Raw genomic sequence first — 22,792 nt, 5'->3', positions numbered from 1 at the left:
GGGGGGCGTAGGAGGGGTTGGGTTTGTTCTGAGTCCCGGATATTAGCGCAAACAAAATGCAACACTTGAGCTGAAAAATTGCCGTAATGAACGCGAGTTGCCAGCATCCGGACCCCGGAGGGTTGCGTCAGTGCAAAATTGTTTAATTACTGCAAATTCCTTCACTCGGCGCTTTTGCACGCTTTGCTGTGGGTTTCCATCACGGGACGATGATGTGGGGAAGGGAACGAGATGAGGAGGAGTACGGAGGATGCAGTGGCATGGCTGGCGGTTTGACACATTTCCAGTTGTGTTGCTTTTGGCGGCATTTTCGGGTTCGTTGATTCTCCCTCCCACTCTGTATTGCTTTCTCTGTGTGTTCCACTTTGCCTTTCAAGTCGCTTCGAATTGTGCCCCACTGTCCGCTTTTCTCTTTCACTTTGCAATTTCTCCATCTCTCAGCTCCCAGCTCCCAGCTCCCGGCTCCAACTCAAACTCCAACTCCGGCAACATTTTCATTTCTATTTCAGTTTTGCGCCGCCTGCCGCCATAGATTTCATTAATTTGCCATTAATTTGTATTTTCTTTGCAGTCGCTTTGGTCTTGTTGATTTTGCTTTTAGCTAGCAAGCAAAAACTGCCGCATTATTTCAACCCATTTGTGGGCTAATGAACTTACTGAAGGGTTTACTCATCATCTCCTTCATCGTCATCATCATCGTGTTGTTTTTCCTTCTGGCGCTTCTTGTTGTTCGTCTATGGTTACTTGACTTGCGCCAGACGTTTGTAAATTCGGCTGGCTTAGTTTTTGAGTAGCGCTTTTCAGATTGCTTTGAGAGGTAATGATAAATTAATTTGCTAGCTCGAGTTTACATAGTAGTTCACATCAAGTGCTTACAGGGTGACTGCGCCATCAATTAGGCAACAAATTTGTCTTAAAATTTTTGTGTGTTTAGAAGTCGATATTAAAGTTGCGACATTTATTTCATTTAGCATCATTAGTGTTCTCACTTTCTCTATAATAATATTGTCTAACATTTCTTGCCTGTTTATTTATCTTTTCCATCATTAGTTTGCTCGGCAGAACTTGTAATCTTGCCAGATTATTGATCAAAGCAATTGGAGAACTTTCATTATATTAAATCTCTAGTCTAGACAGAGATATGCTGAGATATAGAATGTTGAATTTATGATTGCTACTAATAGTCCAGCATTAGTGTGTAATCAAGGTAAGCCATTAATTATATGTAGCTATATCTTGAGACTTATTTGCAACGTTTCCCAGAGAAAGAGAGAGAGAAAGAGAGAGAGCTTAACGTGAGCCTTGGACTAGTGGCTTTTATGTGACTGGTCTGACCCCAAAATGCCAGTGAACTCAACTCAATTAGGGACAATGCATGCAATCGCCTTTTCCAAAATGCTAATGAACAGCAAATTTGGCACAAGTTGAGAGTTGAGAAATTTTTGATATGCAAAGGGAAAGCCAAGCTGTGCGATGGCTCTGACGACAGGCGACACGATTAATAATTGTCACAAAATATTGTACAGCAAATGTCTGTGTGTGTGTGGGTGTAAATCTGTAAGCGAGAGTGAAAACTGTAATTAATGGCAGGGGCAAAAGCAACAAAATTGTCCATTTTACTAATCTGCAACACAAATATTTCATGAGCATACTAAATCGTTGTCAGTATGTGTGTGTGTGTGTGTTTTGACTTGATATTATGAACTGGCAAACCGGGCACCCAAGGGCAATCATATTCAAATTAATATACCCAATGTGTTGTACAGTCATAAATTTTCAAGTCAGGCACAGTAGCTGTTGTGTTGTGGGTTTGTTGCCTGGCCTGAGCTTGGGCTTGGGCCTGAGCCTCAGCCTGTGTGCTGGCTACCTTCACCTTGTAAACAAGATAATTATGGCAGCAACTATGACAGCGAACTTCCTGTTCCTGGACAGCACACTCCACACTCCCTTTCCCACAACTCTGACTTTGACTCTCTGTTTCTTTGCTACTGTCTGCTTTGACTGCTCACTGAGTCTCTTGGTGTCTCGTGGGTGGCCTACAAAGTAAACTCATTTCCTGCCAGACGATTTTGACTGTTACACGAAATGTTGACAATGCCTAAATGCAGATGTGGGGCAGGGGCAGCAACTCCAAACCGTTTTGGGCTTAGCGTTTTGTGTGGACAACAGGACAACAGGAGAACAGTCGGATGTATATACAGGACGCACGGCACCTAATGAGACTGCTGGGCTAACGGTTAACCCGGCTCTTGTCTCTGCTATTGACTTGGCTTGTTAACGGCGTTGGCAGCAAACAACTTTTGGGCCACGAAGCAAGTTGAGCCACGCGCTGTCAACACTTGAGTCCCCAAAAAAATAAAAGATACCTTGGGCTGCACCCAAGAAATCGCACTCAGCACTCGGCTCTGAGCAATCTGTGTGTAATTTGAGATTGTTATGCAAATGGCGGTGTGGAAAGCTAGTTACAAGTTGTTCACTTCAAATATTCAGTTAAAATTGGAGTGCTTAAATGTGTAGTGGCAAAATATGTATTGTGTCATGAAGTATTCTACTATAGAAATAGTCGGGAAGTCAATGACTAGGCTGACTAAATTTCAATTTAATTTATGAGTATTTAAGAAGAATATGGAAAATAGACAATGGAATATATTCTGCAGTTGTGAAGTTGTTCAGAGGGTTGATTGAATTTAAATTTAATTTAATTTATTCTTAAATTTAAATTATTATGCTGATTGAACTGAATAGAAAATATAAAATACTATATGATTAGTTTGATGTTTAGTTTGATGATAGTTAATAATTAAGTCTAATGCTACAACAAATATTGATTTGAAGTCAAACTTAAAACATTTTTTTTTTAAATAATAAATGCATAAATATTTGCATGCCTCTTGAGAAACTTTATATTCGGTTAGCTTTTGCTTTTCAGCTAAAATGTTTTACCTTATAAACATTTTATAGGCAACATTAACGTATTTAATTATTATAATTAATCCGCCGCATACTTCATGCTGCAATCAGTCAACCAATCTGCAGATTATCATGCTCTGAAAATTGCGACACTTTTGAAATTGTTAAAAATGAAATAAATCCCGCATACTTTGGACTTTACGTTGAACTTTGTATTTTGTATTTTTCGTATTTTTCGCATTTTGTATTTTGCAGTTGGTGTGCGCACGTACTTTGTCTGATTTTGCATAATATATATTTGCAGATTATTATGGATTGTGCTTGTCATTTTTTGTTGAACTAAATCCTTGTTGGTACATAATTGCCTTGAGCCTAGGGCGCTGCTTGTGCCAATCGAATGATTGGGCCTTTAATCAAATTGCCACCACACAAAAATTATCTGAGCCACATGTCAAAAAAAAAAAAGAAGAAAAAAAAAACGAAACGAAAAAGTTGGCAATATCTTTTGTTGGGTGACGCTGTCGCCTCTCGGCACTCATATTCATTTGAGCTTATTATTGGAAAAGTTGCGGCAACTTCGCTAAGCTTTTGTTATGACGACGATGATGATGAAGCTGAGGATGCCACTCGTGATGCTGATGATGAAGATGAAGACGAAGATGACGATGGTCGCAGAGGCGTCTCTCGTTTTGAGATTTATCGAAGTGGCCATTAATAAATATAAGTATGCATGTTGCCAGTACACTTGTTGTTCTTGTTTTCTTTGCTATTGATATAGTTGCCATTGTTGTTGTTGTTGTTGTTCTTGTTGTTGTGATTGAGGTTGAGCATGAGCATGAGGTTGTTGTAATAACTCTCCAGCGTGCGCTACAACGACCAACACGTGCCACCACGCGACCCTTGCCAAAAAGTTTGGCCACTGCAAATACCTAAAAAAAAGTTTTAGAAGGGGCAGCGAATTTTGGAAATCAACAACTATTCGATACCCTCAACGATTGATGCTGTAATGTGAGTATATTTCTATATATTCTATATGTAAGGAATCCAAAATAAATTTTTAATTACTAAAGTATTTTCTTTTTGCATTTATTCATGAATTTATTGAACTGCAAGCAACATTTTATTTAAATATAAAATAAATTTAAAACTTTGTTTCATTTTCAGTTACTAAATCCAATTTGTGTAAATCAAATTGATGTTTCTGTTTGCCAAAAATAAATTGTGGCATACGCTCTATTGACTACACAAACTAAATTATGTTACCTTCTACATAGGTAAGGGTACAAAAAAAAGTACAAAAATCCTTCAGGTTGATGAAGTTATCGACAGCGTTAGCTCAAATCCACTTCAGCAAAACTTTTGGCAAAAATCACGAGCCACAAAAAAAAAAAAGTAAAAAGCTACAGTCAAGTGGGCTCGACTGTGAGATACCCGCTACCCATTTCGAATAAAAGAGAAACAGTGCGGTATTCATTTTAAAATATACAAAAAATACGACAACGTACTAAAACTATACCGAAAGTCCTATTTGGTATATCGATGAAATAATCCTTTAGAAATTTATTAAATAATATACCGCAAAAGTTCTGAAATATAGCAAAGACCATATCGACAAAGATGATTTTAAATATACCAAAGAGGTAAAAATATACCAGATTGTCAGCCAAACTAGCTAAGACTCGATTGCAGTAGGCGTAATTTGCCAAAAATAAGTATTTCTTAAATAACTTTCAACATTTTTATGCGATTGCAATAAAATTCGCAGGAATCATAAATATACAGACAGATGGACAGACGGATATGACCATATCGTCTCAGCTCTTGACGCTGATCAAGAATATATATAATTTACAGGGCCTCCTTCTGCCTGTTACATACATTTCATGCAGTTATAATACCCTTCTACCCTACGAGTATCGGGTATAAAAAAAGAGGCCCTAGGCAGAAATGAACGAGCGAGCACTCACGCTCTAGCATCTCGGGTACTCATTCATAGTGGGTATCGCACTCGTATCTGGATATATATTGAGGGATAGATCTGGGCAGCTCCTGTGGAGTCATTGAGCATAACACGTACGCCAAACTTATTGATTTTCGGGTATGCCATGCAGTTTTGCGGCTTTTGACTTTGTTAGTCGAATTATGAAAATATTTGCGCTGCGCAATTGGCAAACCGGAAGCTGCCGCCATGATGGATCGCCGTGTCGCAGTCACAGTCGCAGCCATTGCTGTGGCGATGTTTTTCGTGGCAATTCAAAAGTATTTCGTGCGTATGTCGTGCTCACATGTGAATAGAATGAGACATGTTTCTATTTTTATGTCTGCGGCCCTCCAACTACTTCAACCCAATAACACGCTTCAATGGCGTAAAAATAAAGCAAAAAGTGTACTATATTAATGCACCGCAGCTGCAATACTCTATAAATTTAATTTAAAGCAATTGAAATGTTAAATAAATTAAATTGAAACACTATAAAAACCATATACAGATAATAAAGTGGCAAATTGCATAATCTAATTGACTGATTGTTTTTTTCGAATTCAGCAAAGTTTATGGCAAAGTTTTTATGCCGATTTCGTTTTGTGACAGGTATAACCACCTCGGGCGAATTGGAAACTGGTCGTAAAAAATGCTGGACAACTGGGAGAACATTGACAAAATAGTCGGAACAAGAAACAAAACAAAGCATAAAATAAACTTGCTCTCTCTTCGGTATAAAAAATTGTTTTTCTCTGTTTCCGAAAACAAAAAGCCTGGAGTTTGAGGCCAAACCATTTTCGTGTTAAAGTTGAGGCATTAAAAACCAGAAAGGATACGAGTATTGCTTCTATTTGCTCCAATAGCTTGCCAAAGGGTTAAGCCAGCATGCGACAACAACAGGGGAGAAAAAAAAAATAATTTAAGTGCGCCCATAAAATTGTTGCCCATCTCGTTTCCATATAAAATGATTTTGATGGATGATGTTGCGCAACTTGGGAGCATGTGTTTTGAGATTTACACCATTGGGCTTGGGCTTGTGTCTGGGTTTGGGCTTGGGAAAATGTTAGATGGCAGTGTATGTGAATGCCCAGAATTCTGGATGAGTGACGTTTGGCGGCAGATGAGTTGAGTAGAGTTCAGACGAGTTTGAGTTGCGTTGAGCTGAGATGACTGCCTGGATGCGCTGAGATTAGAGACTCAGACGCGTGGTTAAATGAGCTGGAACTAAGCTACAGATGCAGAAAGTAACATAAATGAAAGTAGTTGATGAAACATACAGGATAGTTAAAAAGATGGATAGATTGTTCATGGCCTAAAGAGCTTCATAATTAGTTAACAAGTGAAGCAAAAGTAGACTAAGATTGTACAGAGGAAATTGTATTAAATTAATACATACATTGCTGTGAAATTTAATCTGAAATAATACCAAAAGTCAATATTTATTGGCAACTTTTTCAATTTATATTCCGTGCAAATAGATTCAAAGAGATCGGCATTAAAATTGATGTCGCTTTTAGCGCTTATCAGCTCAGCAGACAGCTGCAGATCTTTCTTTTTAAGGTTGCCTCACAAGCTCTAGGGGTAAACTGTAGCGAACATTGGTTGGAGGCATCTTTTAAGTGCAGACGGTGCTCTCATAGGACACGGATGTCAACTTTTACACCGTTGGGTGCTAAAAATCATAAAATCAATGCGTCATAAAAATGAAAGAAAAGGAGCAAAAAACGGCTCTACAAGGAAATTGTTTGAGTTGCGTATTTTCTGTTTTCTGTTTAATACTCGCTACCTATAGGGTAGAATGGTATTATATCTTCTAGGAATTGTATGGAAAAGATAGGAGTCATACCTACTATGGATCTTAGTTGCTTGGTCTGAAAATCTGGTATATTTTACCCTTTATTTATTTGTATTATTTACTGCACTGTTACCGCACTGTTTTCATTACATTAAAAAATGTAGCGGGTATTTCACAGTCGAGCACTCTCTACTGAAGCTTTCTTACTCGTTTTTATGCCTTTTCAATGGCTGCGCATGTGAGTCTTGATGGCTGTTTACAGTGGGCAAATGAAGTACATAGAAATGTGCCTTGAGACAAGTGTGGAAGAGGCGTGGCACTTTAATCAGTGCTGAGGAGAGACACACTCTGAGATTTCATACAATTATGCGCCGTTAGTCGTCGAAAACTAATTTCTGCAATTTCCTGTAAACAATGCAATTTGCCGAGTGTGTAAGCAAAAATAACAATAAACTAAATTACTGCAGAGGGTAAAAGTAGCACGCGCAGCAGGCAGTAAAAGAGCTGAAGAGCTGAGAGAGAGAGAGAGAGAGGGAGAGAGTGAAGAGACAGTTGCCTGCTCGGAAATAATTAAATAAATGAAGCAGCTGCAGCTACATGTTGAAATTCCGCAGCAGACACAGACACAGATGGACAGACAGCAAGACAGACAGACAGACAGATAGAAAGTAAGGCAGACAGACAAAGAGACAGATAGATGGATAGTCATTGAGTCTGGCAGTCAGTCGCTGTGTCGCCAAAGAGCCGAAGAGCAACATGCAAAAACTTTTTGTGTAGCGAGAAAGGTTTGTGGCACGCAGTTGCCGTGTAGCCGTGTTGCCATCATCGTCATCGTCGTCGTCGTCGTTGTCGCCAACGCCAACGTTCGCCGTGTAATTTGATTTCATGTTCTATGGCGTTATTATTTTTCCTCATTTCTTTTTTTTTCTATTCCTGCTTCGCTCTCTTGGCACATTTCTGGCACATTGTGCGTCGCCTAATGAATGACAGCAACAGCCGACGGCGTCAGGCCAAGAGAAGAGCAGAAGCAGGACGACAAGGAGAAGGGAGCTGGATACATGGAGCATCCAACAGTCGCCGCATAACTGCCATAATGCTGATGATAATGTTGATGATTTTAAAACGCGCGTGTTTCTCCTGCAATTGCTGTCATTTGAAGTCATTTGTGGGCGGCTTAGGCTTTAAGTTGTCGCTGGCTCGCTGCTGCTGCTGCTGCTGCTGCTTCTTGCCACTAAATGTGGCATAGTTATTTGGAAGTGAGAGAGCGACACACCGGGCAAAGCATATTTGACAGCTTGTTGGCTGAACTAATGAGCATGCTTCGTGTTGTTCGGGAAATTGCTCGATAAACTGTGAAGCAATCAGCGACTAAACTGTTGCCAAAAACTTTCGCTTTAATGACAAGTATTTGGCACAAGTAATAAAAGAAATTGTTACCTTTAAATGTGACGTTGTTGTCTCTTTGTGCAAATCTAAGCACATTTGAATGTCCTTTGTAGTTGTAGTTAACCACTTTTAGTGCGTCGCGTCGCGCCACGTCGCGTCGTGTCAGTTGGCCATAAAGTTCAAGCGACCGCAAAACCGACAAATGGCCAAAAAAGTTGGCAAACGCAAAGCGTACTTAGAGTTTTGGCTTTTGCCGTTAATACAAAAGCTTTGTGCGCTTTAGCGTTGGTTGGACTTAATGAACTTTATGTCAGTCACAGAAACAGAGACAGTAACAGATCCCGATACAGTTCGCGATACAGATTCAGATACAGATACAGATACTTGCACATACTCGTATATCTTTTATTTGGCTCAAGCTGTCGCTGTCATAAAATCAAAAGCATGAAAAACGACACGGCGTCAACTGCAAAACAGAGTTGACACACATAGCGAATGAGAAAGACAAAGACAGTTATGTTTATATTAGAGAGAGACAGAGAGAGATGATGAGAGAAAACACTTAAAAGAGAGCAAATAAAAGCCAAACCGAATTAATTGTTCCACATGGCATACAATATAGATATAGAAGCTAACATGTGATATTGATGATAATAAAACCATAATGGCAATCCCACAAATGAACACATCCCAAAAAGCACATCCACACACTCACACACAACATCGGCGACATCGTCTCCAATCTCTGTCTCTGTCTCTGTCTTGTCAGTCGCAGTCTCAGTCTGTTGGAGGTCTGTGTCGGAGTATTGTGGAATGGGCTGTTGGCTGTGTCATAAACTTAACTTAATTTCAGACAAACGCGGCTAATGACGACAACAAATAAGTATGCCCTTTGTGTGTGTGTCTGTGTGCCAACTGAATTCAAGTTGACTTGCCAAGTTTTGCTGCGACAAAGTTGTTGCGAACTTCAAGTGAATTTTCAAACAATAGACGAGTGCCACACATAAAACACGCACAACGAAGCCTCTATGCCCTTGCCACGAATATTAATATTTTATTATTTATAATTATTTTCAAGAGTTTGATAAACACACAATTTCGTCAAAAAAGTTACGTCAACGTATTCTATTCTTTTAAATTGCTCTTTTGAGAACTACTCCAAAAAGTATGCAATGCTTTTTTTGCTTCCTCTCTTTAACGTTGACGTTGCATGTGTGTGGGTGTGAGTGTGAGTGTGAGTGTGTTTCAAAGGGATGCCCGCCCCTAAGTGGACTCGTCACTCGTCGAGTGTATTCGTTTATTACGCCCTCAGCGGATGGCGCTGTGATTCAGCTCACGCACCAAAATGCCATTGACATGGTTTGTTGTATCATCAAAGTACTTCAATCGCACTCAAGTCAAATAACTTTGCGCTAATTTAACCGAGAAATGTCTCACTCGCAGCGTTTTGAATGAATTAAAAGTCAGCGTAGGGTCCTTCCTCCCTTTCTTCTTCTTCGTCTTTCTCTTCTCTCTTTTTGTTGTCTTTGCAACATTGCGAGAACAATTTAAAATAAATTTCTTTTGCCTAGGCAAAGAGAGAGAAGGAGAGAACGAGAGCTCAGCACAGACAAACAATGCCAAAATGCAACTGAAACTTTTTTGCGAGTTTTACTTTTGCGCCTCGCGAAAAGAACAAAATGCAAACAATACAAAACAAACAACACGACACACACAGAAAATATTATTAAAAAGGGCACAGTGCCAGGAAAGGAAACAAGTAACATAGGAATTGTGTCTGTGGGCGCGGAAAACTGAAAAACAGAATGCACATGAGGCGGAAAGGAGTTGAGAGAGGGAATTGTGTGTGAGTGTGTGTATGGCACTGGCAGGTTAAACGATGCTCTCTCTCTTACTCTTTTTCTCTCTTCCTCGCTCGTTGTTGTTTGAGGCCAATGGAAAAAACGCGAGGTTTATGAAAATCAGCGAGGGTTTAACTTCGAAAATGTTTTAATTGAAACTTTAATGTATTCCGTTTATAGCGTATACACACACATTCGTTACGTTAGCAGGCCGGAAAGTAGGCCAAAAGTATTTGGACTGATTTTAAAGTAGTTATTAATGCATTTCGCATTTCGAAAGCAAAACTTTCTTGACAATGCATCAGCATCATCTTAAGAGCGGCATTTGTATCTGATAGGTTGTCAAGCGGTCCCCTGACTATGGCTGTAATCTTTGGCAACTCTTGCAACTTGCAACTCAGCTCAACTCAACTGAACTGCTCTGAACCAACTCAACTCAACACAACACAAATCCTTCAGTTGCGCTCACGAACTGCGGTTTTAGCTACTCAAATTTGCAACCTGTCACAATCACTTACCTCACGAGTCAGTCATGGGGCTTCAGTTATGCAGGATGCTGTTCACTTGTCGAGCTCCGTTAGTCGTTTGCTGCAACTGTGCCACATGTGGCACATGCACATACTACGTCGACTATGGCATGTTAGTCGACCGCATGGCACGAAAGGAGGGCGAACGCAAGGAGCGAAGGAGAATGAGTATCTCAATGTATCCATTTGGCGTTGCTTTGGCAACAACAACAACAGTTCCGTGTGTGCGATTCCTGTTTTTGTCCTCACGATCCGTAAACCCGCTCGCTTTACACATTTTCATAAATTTTTATTCATGTTGCTGTTGCTGTTGTTCTTTTGTTTGCGCGCTGCATGATTTTTATACTTTATTTGTTTATTTTTTATATCCTGTACACATAAAAGCTAAGGCGGGGGCTATCATATACTTGTGTGAACATGACCAGCAGACAGCAGCTTAGGTTACTTATTTTCTTTATGAGGAAGTATTGAACAGCTTTAAGATTTATTTGAGATTGAGTTGTAGATACTTTAAGATAGGTAAACAGATTACTTTATTTCTGGATTCAGTCCCTTATGTTTAAGGATTAATTTCCTAATAGATTGCACTTCATGAATAAATGAATTGACATTAAAATTCTGTTAATTACACGGTATCTTTATGCCTTTCATTCTATTCTCTGCTGCTCTGTTGATACTGGTTGTTGGTTGCTGTCGTTGGTTTTATTATGCTGCTGCTGTTGTGTTGTGTTTTTGTTTCGCAGCCTGCAAAACCTGCAGCCAAGGCATAGAAGGTAGAAAGTCTGGAATGGCAGGTTGATTGGGTTTGCTATGGTCTGGTTTTGGCTTTGGCATTGGTTTTTTCTCCCGTCTGGGATATGGTTATGGGAGATGGTTTTTGGTTTTGGTTTGGTTTGGTTTGGTTTGCTGTTGGCATGCAAAATATTTACTCAAAGTGTATTTATAGCCATTTTATTATTTGTTCGCATTTGTTGAAGTGTTGAACGGAGTCCGTCATTCGTTATTTTATAGCCATTGTTGTTGTTATTTTGCCTAAATAATTATTCAGTGAGAGGCAAAAGCTTATGGCTTGTTTGGCTTAACACATGCAAATTCGATGACTTTATTAGCCCAGAGTTGATGAAATTTTATTTTTAATTATCCACAACTGGTAAATATTCTTTTTGTTTTTTTTTCGATATATGAACAGCATATGTACGATATATGTGTGTCGTGTTTGCCAAAAGGAAAACATTTTCATTAAGTGCACAAAAATCGAAAGCGAGAGAGACAAGTGACATAAAGTGGGTGGAGAATTATTAGAGAGAAATATATGTCAACTGTCACGAGTTGCTGGTTAACCAGAACAACAACGAGAGCTCGAGTTGGGTAAAGATATAGAAGGAGAGAAAGGGGACTGCCAATAAGCAAGATGAAAATCGATGTTGGCATCTGTCTGTGCTCTGTGCTCTGCTCTGCTCTGTTTTGTTTGTATTTATTTTACTTCACTTTCAGTGCTCATTCGCTGTACAAATGAAAAATAAACAAATTTCTTAATGTATCCCGGCACTGAGAAAGAGTAAATTGATATTGATGCTCATTGGAGCACATTTTAGGTACAATGTCATGAGCTGCCATGAGCTGGGCTGCCATGGTGGCCAGCTCAATGAACTCCAGCTGCAGGTGTGCGTTGCATCCTTAAGCCCTGGTCCACAATGGACTTTGCTCTCAACGCTTGAAATAGCCAATTGTTTGGGGTTTAAATTGTGCTTGCACTTTAAGCAAAAGTAACCATTAGAAAACTGAAAATTGTTGTAAGTTGCAGTTAAGAGTTTCTCGCTTGATAATGTTGCCCTGCAGCTGTCAGTTAGATAAGCTCACATTACGGGGGAATTTCTAGTAGTGCAAACAACAAAACAGGAAATGTATTTAACTAATTCCAAGATGTTGTGTGTGTGGGTGTGTGTGTGGCTTGATTTTCCTGTTGCGGCGCTTGGTTTCCCCCTTTTCCGGTTTGGCTGTAAACAACTCTTTTGTTCAGTTGCATACATAATTATCAGTTTCAATTACAATTTCAGTTTCAGGTGCTGCCAACTCATTACCACATGCTCCTACGCACTTGCTTTCGCATTCGTATTCGCATTTGAATTCACATTCACCTCTGGCCCCAAAAAGTATGCTACACAATCGCATTTGCATATTGTTTTTTTGTTTTTCTCTGTTTGCCCCTATGTGTGTGTGTGTTTCTTCACTTCTCACACACACACACACACATCTACACACATGTGCGGCACATTTGCTTTATTTCATTTTAATTTGCTTGTTGTTTGTTTCTTATCTCAGCCACAGATCACAAAGCAACTCTTTAAATGAAATGCGTAAAAACAAATGTACGACTCGCTTTTGCCTTCTGTATTCTGTATTCTATATTCTGTTTTCTTGTGTGTGCTTTTTTGCGTGTGCGTTGTAGGTACATTATGTATAAATCACATAGGCGATTAAATGCCTTGTTTTGTCTTCGCTCTCTCTCTATATTGTATATACACTTTGTATGTAAATTGATGAGAAATAAATTGCTTGTAAGAAATTATGCCTTACTCACTCATATGTTCACTCGCTTCATTTCTTTTTGCATGAAATTGAATACTCACATTCAATTCTATGTGAAATTAATACAAATTCAGTGAATAACTGATTTTATTGAAAATACATGCTTAAATAAATTTCATCAATCACTTGCAGGCTGTTAGTAGAGTCATTAAGATAAAAGTATTTCAGTGGCTTAATATTCAACATTTATTTAATGAGTTGCACTTTAGTTTTCTTATTTACATTTCATGCTTAACTCAATATCTATAATGAGCATTATCTTAGATGTTCTTTAAGTAAATATTTAGTGCCTTAATATTCAATACTGATTTAATGAGTTGCACTTCAAATCTAATTTATATTTCATGTTCAATTCAATATATATAATGAGCATTCCCTTATCTGTTCTTTAAGTCAATATTTAGCATCTTAATATTTAATACTCACGTAATGAGTTGTACTTTAGATCTAATTTACATTTAATATCAATAATGAGCCTTACCTTAGATGTACTTTTGATCACTTTATAAGAAGTTCTTCAAGTCAATATCATTATATTTCCATAATGAGGTGAACTTCTTCAAATTGAAAGCTAATTACCAATATTGGGATTAGATATGCTTTTATGAACGATGGAAATAACAATAGTCCTTTATCAATATTTACATAATGGAAAGCTCGTTATGGACATTTTCGTTAAGTGTACAAAAAGTCATGTTGGAATAGAGAAGAACAAGTTGCTCTACCTACACAGACAAATACAATAAATACACAAATACACACAAATCGCATAAATCTTTTTATTTGTCATTTTTATTGGTTTTTATTATTGTACCTTTTTGTGTGTCGCTGTCGCTGTCGCTGTCTCTGTCTGTTTCTCCATCTCTGACGTCGTCAGCGGCGTCGGTAGTTGACACATGCGTGCCCGATAATGTCAAGTGAAAGAGAGAGAGAGAGAGAGAGAGACACATGGAAACGCAGCTGTACGTAAAAAAATATTCGAATTGCCGACTTTGTTCACTGTGTGTGCGTGTGTAACTAAAATTTCATAAAACGCCAGAAATATTAAATAAGAATAAAAAGAGGATTTGTATCATATATACGTAAACGTATTTACGAGTATGTGTCGCTGTCACTACTTTCACCATTTCACTTTTATGTTTATGATGTGCACCCAGCAACATTCAGGGTATTCCCGTGTTGTCGCTCTGTCGCCTCTTCCGAGTGTGTATGTGTGTATGTGACATATGTGTGTGCGTGTGCGATTCTAATCAGCAGCCGAAAAACTACTTCAATGGCAGACAAACAGGCAAACAGGCAAACAAAACGCACGAATTGGCAAAAGCAGCCTCAAAACGGAGACAGCGAGACTCCAGCAGATTCTTGGCATTTTTATTTTTTCGACCAAATTGACAAATATTCGTTGTACGATTTTCACATGAGCACCAACTCACGTGCCTTTTGCCTGTGTTGTCCTCTTATTTGTCTTTCTCACTCTTTCTCTCTCTCTCTCTCTCTCTGTTTCTCTCTGTCTGTTGGTTTGCAAAGGCTTTTGAAGTCTCAGCTGGCGTCGTTTGGTCTTCACCATACTCGAAACGTTTTTAATTTGTGCTCGGTTCGAAATTGAAAACTGTCAAAATTGTTAACGTGGCCTTTTGTCTGCTTTTGGCCACAAGAATAAATAGTTCTGTCGAGTCGCTGTTATTAGGTTGTCTGATAAATCTATGTCTGATTTATGGCCCACAAAACAAATTAATATTAATATTCAAAATAATATTTGTAGCCCAAAACAATAATAGGTAAACTTTCAAGGTAAATCTTCAAAAAACAAAGAATGAGTTTTTTCATAATAGTTAAATTCAATGCCATCTTTTCAGCTGAATTCTGTTAAGCAGCTTTCTTGTATTCATGCATTTTTTAAATTAAATTTCAATTTAATGGAATTTTATTCTGGTAGCGGACATTGTGGAAGGTTATTGAATAAATTAATCAGGCTATTAAATGTTGTTTAATTTTGTTTCATTGCCAGCGTACAAAAATAATCCAATGTTGAATTTAATATTGATAAAATGTTGCTTCAAAAAAAAACTGTAAATAAATTTTATACACTTGTGTGTGTGTATGTGTAGGAAATCGAACGGAAAGCAATTTTGTTGAAAGGTGTACGCCATTTTTATCGATAACAGACTGTATGTAGTTGGCTTCGCCCACGAGGCGGGGGTCGAAGTCAAACACGAGTCTGGCACTTAGTGTAGGTAACTGTATGTGTGTATGTATGTGTATGTAATAGCGTCTAACGGTAACGGTGTGAAATGGCGCATATGTAAGCAGGGCCCAATGGATTTATGGGTTTTAACACAGGAATTATAGACGGTTGGGCTCGCTCCGTTATTGTTGTCTGTCCTTCGCTGGCTATAGCTTTGCTTACACCTCCCTCTCTCGCTTTCTCTTTCTCTCTCTCTCTCTCTTGCTCTCGATATTGCTGTCTGTCTGGCGCTTTTGGCTTTCGCTTGTCGAGGCTTAAAAATTCGCAATTGGCCATCGTTTTTCTGACTTTCTGGCGCGCCGTCGACGTGGCTTAAAATCTAATCGACGCCTTTGAGCGGCAAAAGCGACTCTTTTGGCATTGGGCGTGCATGTTATTTACTGACCGGAATTACCACTTTCAGCGGCATAATAGATTACGCATACGTAGCAAACATACGAGTATATATATCGTAGACAAAGACAGCACGCAACGAAAGGAAGACACAGTTACAGTTACGCACAACATTTGTAATTGCCTGCTGTTAACGTGCGGAAATGGGCGGCACTTTGACCCCTCCCAATCAACCTCCCACACACACACACACACACACACACATTTGTGCATATTTAATGAGCATGCCACATACTCCCACTTGAACTTGGACCCCCGCTTTATATATATATATTGGCTACAAATTTGTGGGCAAGAGCTTAAGGCTTTTGGGCTATTATTAGCAAATCGCTTAAGTAGGCTTAGCTCAACCAGCAGAAGAAGACTTGGCATTCAAATTGATTTTCGTGCCTTGAGTTCGGCATTTAAAATGTCGAATTTGATTTGGATATGCCCAACAAAAAAAAAAAGCTGAAGAGAGCGATGCAGATGGTTGCGTAACCATAATAGCATCACACTTTTGTTGTCCTTTCTGCTGCTCTTAATATGAACATTGCATATTCGGTTCATTGGTTTAACGAGTGCAATGCAACCCAGGCAAGAATTAAGTGATAATGTCATATGAATGTGGTTCAGGTTGTGTAAACAGCGACTCGCTTTATTTACCAGGTGAAAAGTCACTCATCGTTGGCAAATAAATATATATATTTAAGTTCAATTAAATGAAAAAACAGTCGAGCATAAACTTTGCCATGCAGCTATCGATTTTAAATATTAAATTCATTTGAATATACATATTATTATCAAAAGAATATTTAACTTTGTCGCATTCTTCTCTATAATAAACATGAATAAAATTAATATATATTTTTATGAGCATATATCAGCAAGCGTTGGAACTATATTTATTATATCCAAAAATTTATTTAAAATGTTCAAAGATTTCTAGCTTTCCAAAAATTTTCGAAGTTTAAATGGATGATCGGAGAACGGAGCGTTTACCGAGATGGTGGTCTGGAGGTGTTTGCTCTGCCGTGGCGGTCACTACGACACATCCTCTTGATCTTGTGAAAGTTCAACTGCAAACACAATCAGAAAAAGTTCCTGTAAAACAGATTATTAAGAAAATATATAATGAAGCAGGTGAGAATATAAGTGAAAAATAAATACATGCTCTGAATGGATTACGTAGGCATACTTGGGTTTTACAGCGGCATATCAGCTTCGTGGTTCCGCCAGCTTACTTATACAACTACGCGCTTTGCTGTATACGAGTTTGGTAAGAATTTCGTGGATGCTAATAATCTTGGAGCAAAAGTACAGCTAGCAACAATAGCAGGAGTAATTGGGGGCCTAATTGGGGTTCCTGGTGACGTTGTAACAGTTCGGTTACAGAATGATATTAAGCTTCCACCGGAGAAGAGACGAAAGTCAGTAGTGTAGAAATCTGCAGTCATATAACATTGATTTATTGATTTACAGTTACAAGCACGTTTTCGATGGTTTATATCGTATTGCTAAAGAGGAAGGTATTAATAATCTTTTTCGTGGAGCGGTACCAGCCGTATCACGTGCTGTGCTCTTAACAATTGGCACGAATGCCGCATATGATCAAGTTAAACAAATTCTAAAAAGTTCATTTAATATTAAAGAGGGCCTCCATCTTCACTTTCTTACATCATCGATAGCGGGATTCATTGGTACACTAATGACTCAGCCTTTAGATGTTATCAAAACAACATATATGAATGCAAGACCTGGCGAATTTACAGGAATAGGAGGCGTGGCAATTCACATTGCAAAACAAGGACCACTTGCTTTTTATAAAGGATTTATTCCTGCCTTAATGCGAGTCAGCCCCAATACTATAATTACTTTTATGCTGTATGAGCAAGCCCGATTACGATTTGGTTATTTACCTTTGGAGAAAAAGCATGATAAATAAATAAATAAATATAACGAACTTGGACGGTATTATTATGAAACAAAAATAAAATGACAGAACATGATAATAATTTATTTGATGTATTTATTATCTAAGTACATCGCGAGTAATATAAGAAAAGTTAAGTACCAAAGGTGCATAAGTGAGTACATGCGACTTTTTTGTTTTTACATTTCTCTTTTTTCTGCTATTCTAGCTGTTAATTGTTGTATATTATTTTGTAGTGTATTAAATGTAGAATAAGTAGAAAAGAAATTATTATGTTTGCTTTACTACTTTCAATTTTATGCGCATCCAAATGCGCTATATGCAAACATGCACTCACTTTTGCTCCCCACTGTAGTTTCATATTTATGTTGAAGTTATTCTTGAATTAAATTCTATAATATTTTTGATATAACAACTCAAAACCAATAAAGTGACACGTGCCACATTCGCTTTTGTAAGCTGAAGCCTCCACTGTCAGCAAATAAAATGAGTTCTTTTCTTTTTATTTTAATTACCATAAACAAAAAGAACTTTAATCATTTATCAAGCCAGTTTTTTTTTTGTGGAGCGCGCGCACAACGATAAATGCAATAAATCAAAGTAAGCGCAAACATGGCGGGTAAACAATCAAGAGATAATGTTAAGAATGAGTATGGGTCAGGGGAATGGGAAATTGACAGGGCCAATGACGATGAGTTGAGCTTATCGATAATAATATTGGCGAATAATGAGGATGAGTTGAGGCTTTAAGAGCCTCAACACTTGACTGCTTTTGTACGCACTCAAAACTTCATTAATTTTGCAGTTTACCTGGCAACGAAGTTCGTTTTTTTTGTTTTGTTTTTTTTGGTTTGCTGTCATTTATTATTAATTTGTGTTTTATTGAGAGAACTGAAACAAATTTCATAAATGCGAAATTAAATAATTTGTCATTAAAGCTGCGTTTTATGCAAAAAAAGCTGCTCAGTAAAATCCTTGAAACAAAATCGCGAACAGAAAAATGAAAAAAAAATGTGAAACTAGAACAAATTACAACTACAATTGTAGCTGCTGGCAGGAGTCGCCGTCGTCGTCAATGGGAAGTGAGTCTTTAATTACTTGTAATTTGTTTTAATGCCACTTGAGAGCCATGAAAACGCTGGCTGTCGAGCGGATTAAGCAGCTGCCGTCGAGGGAGCGGCCAGCCAGGCAGTCAGCCAGCCAGCTTGTTGTAGCTGCTCCCAGGTACTCGTAAGGTTCGCCTAATCCTTGTCGCAAGCTGCTCATTTGATTTGATTTAGTAAGCAACTTAATTAAACTTTTAGCTCGCGCTGCAGGCAGGCAAACCCTAACAAGGCTCTCTCTGTCTCTCGTTCGTTCTCTGGAGCAGCTGCTTAGTTAACTGAGTTATGAAACAATTTGCGGGCTACGCAAATGTTACGTGTGGATATGTGATGCTATCCATAGTCTATATGGCATATAGTATGTGACCGAAATTGATCATTAAACATTAAAATCGAACATCGGCATGGCAAAAGCGGATTTCTTTACTTCCTCGGGAGGCAGGAAAGCAAGATGGAGAAAAAGGAAGACGAGTGTGGAGGATAATTTCGTCAGAAACTCATTTCATTTAATGGGAAAGCGCGCTCAGGTTTATGAGTCAAACAGACGCAGAGCGAATGGGCAGGAAACGGACGTCGATGATGCCGCGCATTCAAATTGCAGATTGACAAACTTTTGTAAGACTGAGTGCGAGTGTGTGTGTGTGTGTGTGTGTCCTTCTGCCAATGGAGATGAGTTTAAGTGTCAGCGTGGGTATGTGTGTGAGTGAGCAGAAGCAATTAAAATGCGGCAAACGACGCAGTAAATGAAGCAAATGCTCCAAATGCGTTTGCCAAATGCAAAAGTGTGCGTGTGCGTGTGAGGGAGGAAATAATAGTAATAGTGTGTTGCGATGTGTGATGCTCTGCATGTGTGTGAGTGTGTGCGGTTTGCGAACTAAATTAACAAAGCCAGACCAACACAGACGACCAATAACCAGAAGCCAGTAACTTGCGCTCTGCGTTCGCCGTTGCGTTGCGCTGCAAAAGTTTGGACAATGACTTTGCCCAGCACCAAAATGATGGTGTTGGTGGATAATGATGATGGAATGGCGGTGGTCGAAAAATGGTAGTTCTGCTCCGTTGTCGCACACACTAACCGCAGTCAAAAGGATTCACTGCAAAATTACTCAAATTGAGTTGGGATTTGAAATTGCGTGAAAAGACGCATTGGTGTTAAACGCAGCAGCAGAAGCAGCAGCAGCGTCTCTCAACTTTCCATTTCCATTTCCATTTGGCATAGAACTGGCAGCCAATGCCAGAGAAGCAATCATAAAAGTCAACAACAAAGTTACCTCCTACACACTCGGGCTTCAGTCGTCGCCTCTTGTTTTTTGATGTGGCAGCAGCAGCAACAACAACAACAACAACGACGACGACGGCAACGGAAGTCCTTGAGCTCACAAGCGGCACTTTCACTTGGTATTGTGCATAGTTTATGTGCGCATTTCCCCCGCACACCCGACACCCGACACCCGCTTTCCCGAGCCATTTGAGCTGCCTTTGTTTCGCCATTTTAATTAAGTTCTCGCACTTGTAATAAACGACGTCGCTTGATTTGTGCGCTGCCTGACATCATTACGGTAATTGCACAAGGGCACAAACAAAATTTGACAACCAGTTGACTTAGCCAGCGAGAGAGCATCGTCTCCAGCTGCATCTCCATCACCATCTTCATCTCGAGCGTCATTCGAAACCAGCTGCGAGATTGTATATATTGTTACATGCGAACACATTTCTTTGTCTCGCCTGGGAATGCTCTCTCTGACGTCTGTAAGCTGCCATTTGATACAATTCACGTAAACTGTAGACGAGTACTGCGAGAACAACTGATCATTCTTCAACTGCAACATGATATAGTCAAGAGGTTTTTGTAATTTGTGCCGCAATATTAAAAATTGCCGTATTTTACTAAATACTAAATACTAAATACTAAATACTAAATACTAAATACTAAATACTAAATACTAAATACTAAATACTAAATACTAAATACTAAATACTAAATACTAAATACTAAATACTAAATACTAAATACTAAATACTAAATACTAAATACTAAATACTAAATACTAAATACTAAATACTAAATACTAAATACTAAATACTAAATACTAAATACTAAATACTAAATACTAAATACTAAATACTAAATACTAAATACTAAATACTAAATACTAAATACTAAATACTAAATACTAAATACTAAATACTAAATACTAAATACTAAATACTAAATACTAAATACTAAATACTAAATACTAAATACTAAATACTAAATACTAAATACTAAATACTAAATACTAAATACTAAATACTAAATACTAAATACTAAATACTAAATACTAAATACTAAATACTAAATACTAAATACTAAATACTAAATACTAAATACTAAATACTAAATACTAAATACTAAATACTAAATACTAAATACTAAATACTAAATACTAAATACTAAATACTAAATACTAAATACTAAATACTAAATACTAAATACTAAATACTAAATACTAAATACTAAATACTAAATACTAAATACTAAATACTAAATACTAAATACTAAATACTAAATACTAAATACTAAATACTAAATACTAAATACTAAATACTAAATACTAAATACTAAATACTAAATACTAAATACTAAATACTAAATACTAAATACTAAATACTAAATACTAAATACTAAATACTAAATACTAAATACTAAATACTAAATACTAAATACTAAATACTAAATACTAAATACTAAATACTAAATACTAAATACTGAATATTTACACCTTAAAGTTTCCTATTGATTTTAGTCTTTCCACTTTTGTGTCTGACATTTTTGATGGATTTGTTGTGAATTTGACGTTCATATTCCCCCATGCTGAGCAGTCAAACAAATTGAAACAAATTGTGCTTCCCCCATAAAATATTTGTGCAAAATAATAATGGCTTTATTACATGCCCAAAAGCTTGGCTGGCGTTAATGAGCTCGAGCCTGGAATCTTATCATTTCGTTTTGGGGTAAACCAAATGCATTTCATAAACAATCAAATATGCCATTAGGCGGTCACTTATCATACTTGCCAAACATTTGCCAAAAATGCCCCCAAGTTAAGCAAAAAATGGAAAAGTGGTAAGAAAAAGTGCTCCCAAAATGGGGCAGCAAGCAAATGTTATATTTCCTTATCGAGCATGGCACACGCGCCATTATGAAAGAGCCCCAAACACGTGATTTGTGGCCATTAAAAAAAAAGAACGAAACCGAAAGAGTAAACTGCCTTTGATTTATTTGCCAAGCCAACACACAAAAAAAAAGCGGCAGCTAAAAAGTAGGCGAACCAAAATTGCCAAAGCCCAAAGCCAAGGCAAGAACTTTGACATGCAATGTTAAAATTAAAATAAACTTCTTTTGCGTGATGACATGTTTATTTTTTTTTTAGGTTTCTTCATTCCTATTCTGTGCACCATAAGTAGTTGGGTGTAGACTGAAAGTTAAATTGTGCAAAAGTTGTAATAGGAATCAAACTAGGCGCAAAAAGGGGAGTAAATTTGCTTTTAATGTGCTAATTGTTGCATCATAAGAAAAGAAAATGCCAAAATCTATACGCAGTTACTTTGTCTGATCGCATACATTATTTATATAACTCACATCTCGTTTTTTTGTTGGTGGTTCTATGGAAATTCCAGACTAAAAGCTTTTGTTGTTCTTGCTTTTGCCCAGCTTGACATTTTCAAGTTGAATCGCATTTTATTGTTGTTGTGGCTGTGGCACTTTGTTGACTGTTTGTTGACCGGGTTGCGTAATTAAATATTAATGAACCGAAAAATCAATTGTGCAAATTATAAATGGACTTTAGAGAGAACGAGTTGTGGAGTGGACATCAAAGAGAGCATTGACTTTGAGTTGCATTAATTGATTATTTAATGAAGAATTTCAGCAATTTAAATATACCATTAAATACTTGAATTTGTAAAATGGAATTTGGTTGACAAAATCACAAAATTGTTAACAAATTCCCTACACAATTGCATGCAAAGTGTAGGTTTTTTTTGTTAAACATTTTACGATTTATAACTTCCTTTGTTTGATTAGTTTAATGGCACCATGTTTATGCAGTGGAAAATGGAATTTAATAC

The 22,792-nt window shown here is 37.7% G+C and overlaps 1 protein-coding gene across 1 annotated transcript; it reads left to right on the top strand.

The window, feature by feature from the left end:
- Nucleotides 1-16,513: 16,513 nt before the first annotated feature.
- Nucleotides 16,514-17,661, top strand: LOC133838351 (mitochondrial dicarboxylate carrier). Its single transcript, XM_062269424.1, has 3 exons — nucleotides 16,514-16,789; nucleotides 16,839-17,076; nucleotides 17,129-17,661. Exons 1-3 carry the CDS (start codon nucleotides 16,621-16,623, stop codon nucleotides 17,589-17,591), a joined length of 870 nt encoding a protein of 289 aa, XP_062125408.1. The 5' UTR covers nucleotides 16,514-16,620; the 3' UTR covers nucleotides 17,592-17,661.
- The last annotated feature ends 5,131 nt before the right edge of the window (nucleotides 17,662-22,792 follow it).

This window comes from Drosophila sulfurigaster, chromosome 2R, assembly GCF_023558435.1.
Source record: "Drosophila sulfurigaster albostrigata strain 15112-1811.04 chromosome 2R, ASM2355843v2, whole genome shotgun sequence".
Classification (NCBI taxonomy): domain Eukaryota; kingdom Metazoa; phylum Arthropoda; class Insecta; order Diptera; family Drosophilidae; genus Drosophila; species Drosophila sulfurigaster.
Note: the sequence above shows the minus strand (reverse complement) of the source record. Positions and strands in the feature narration are given on the sequence as shown.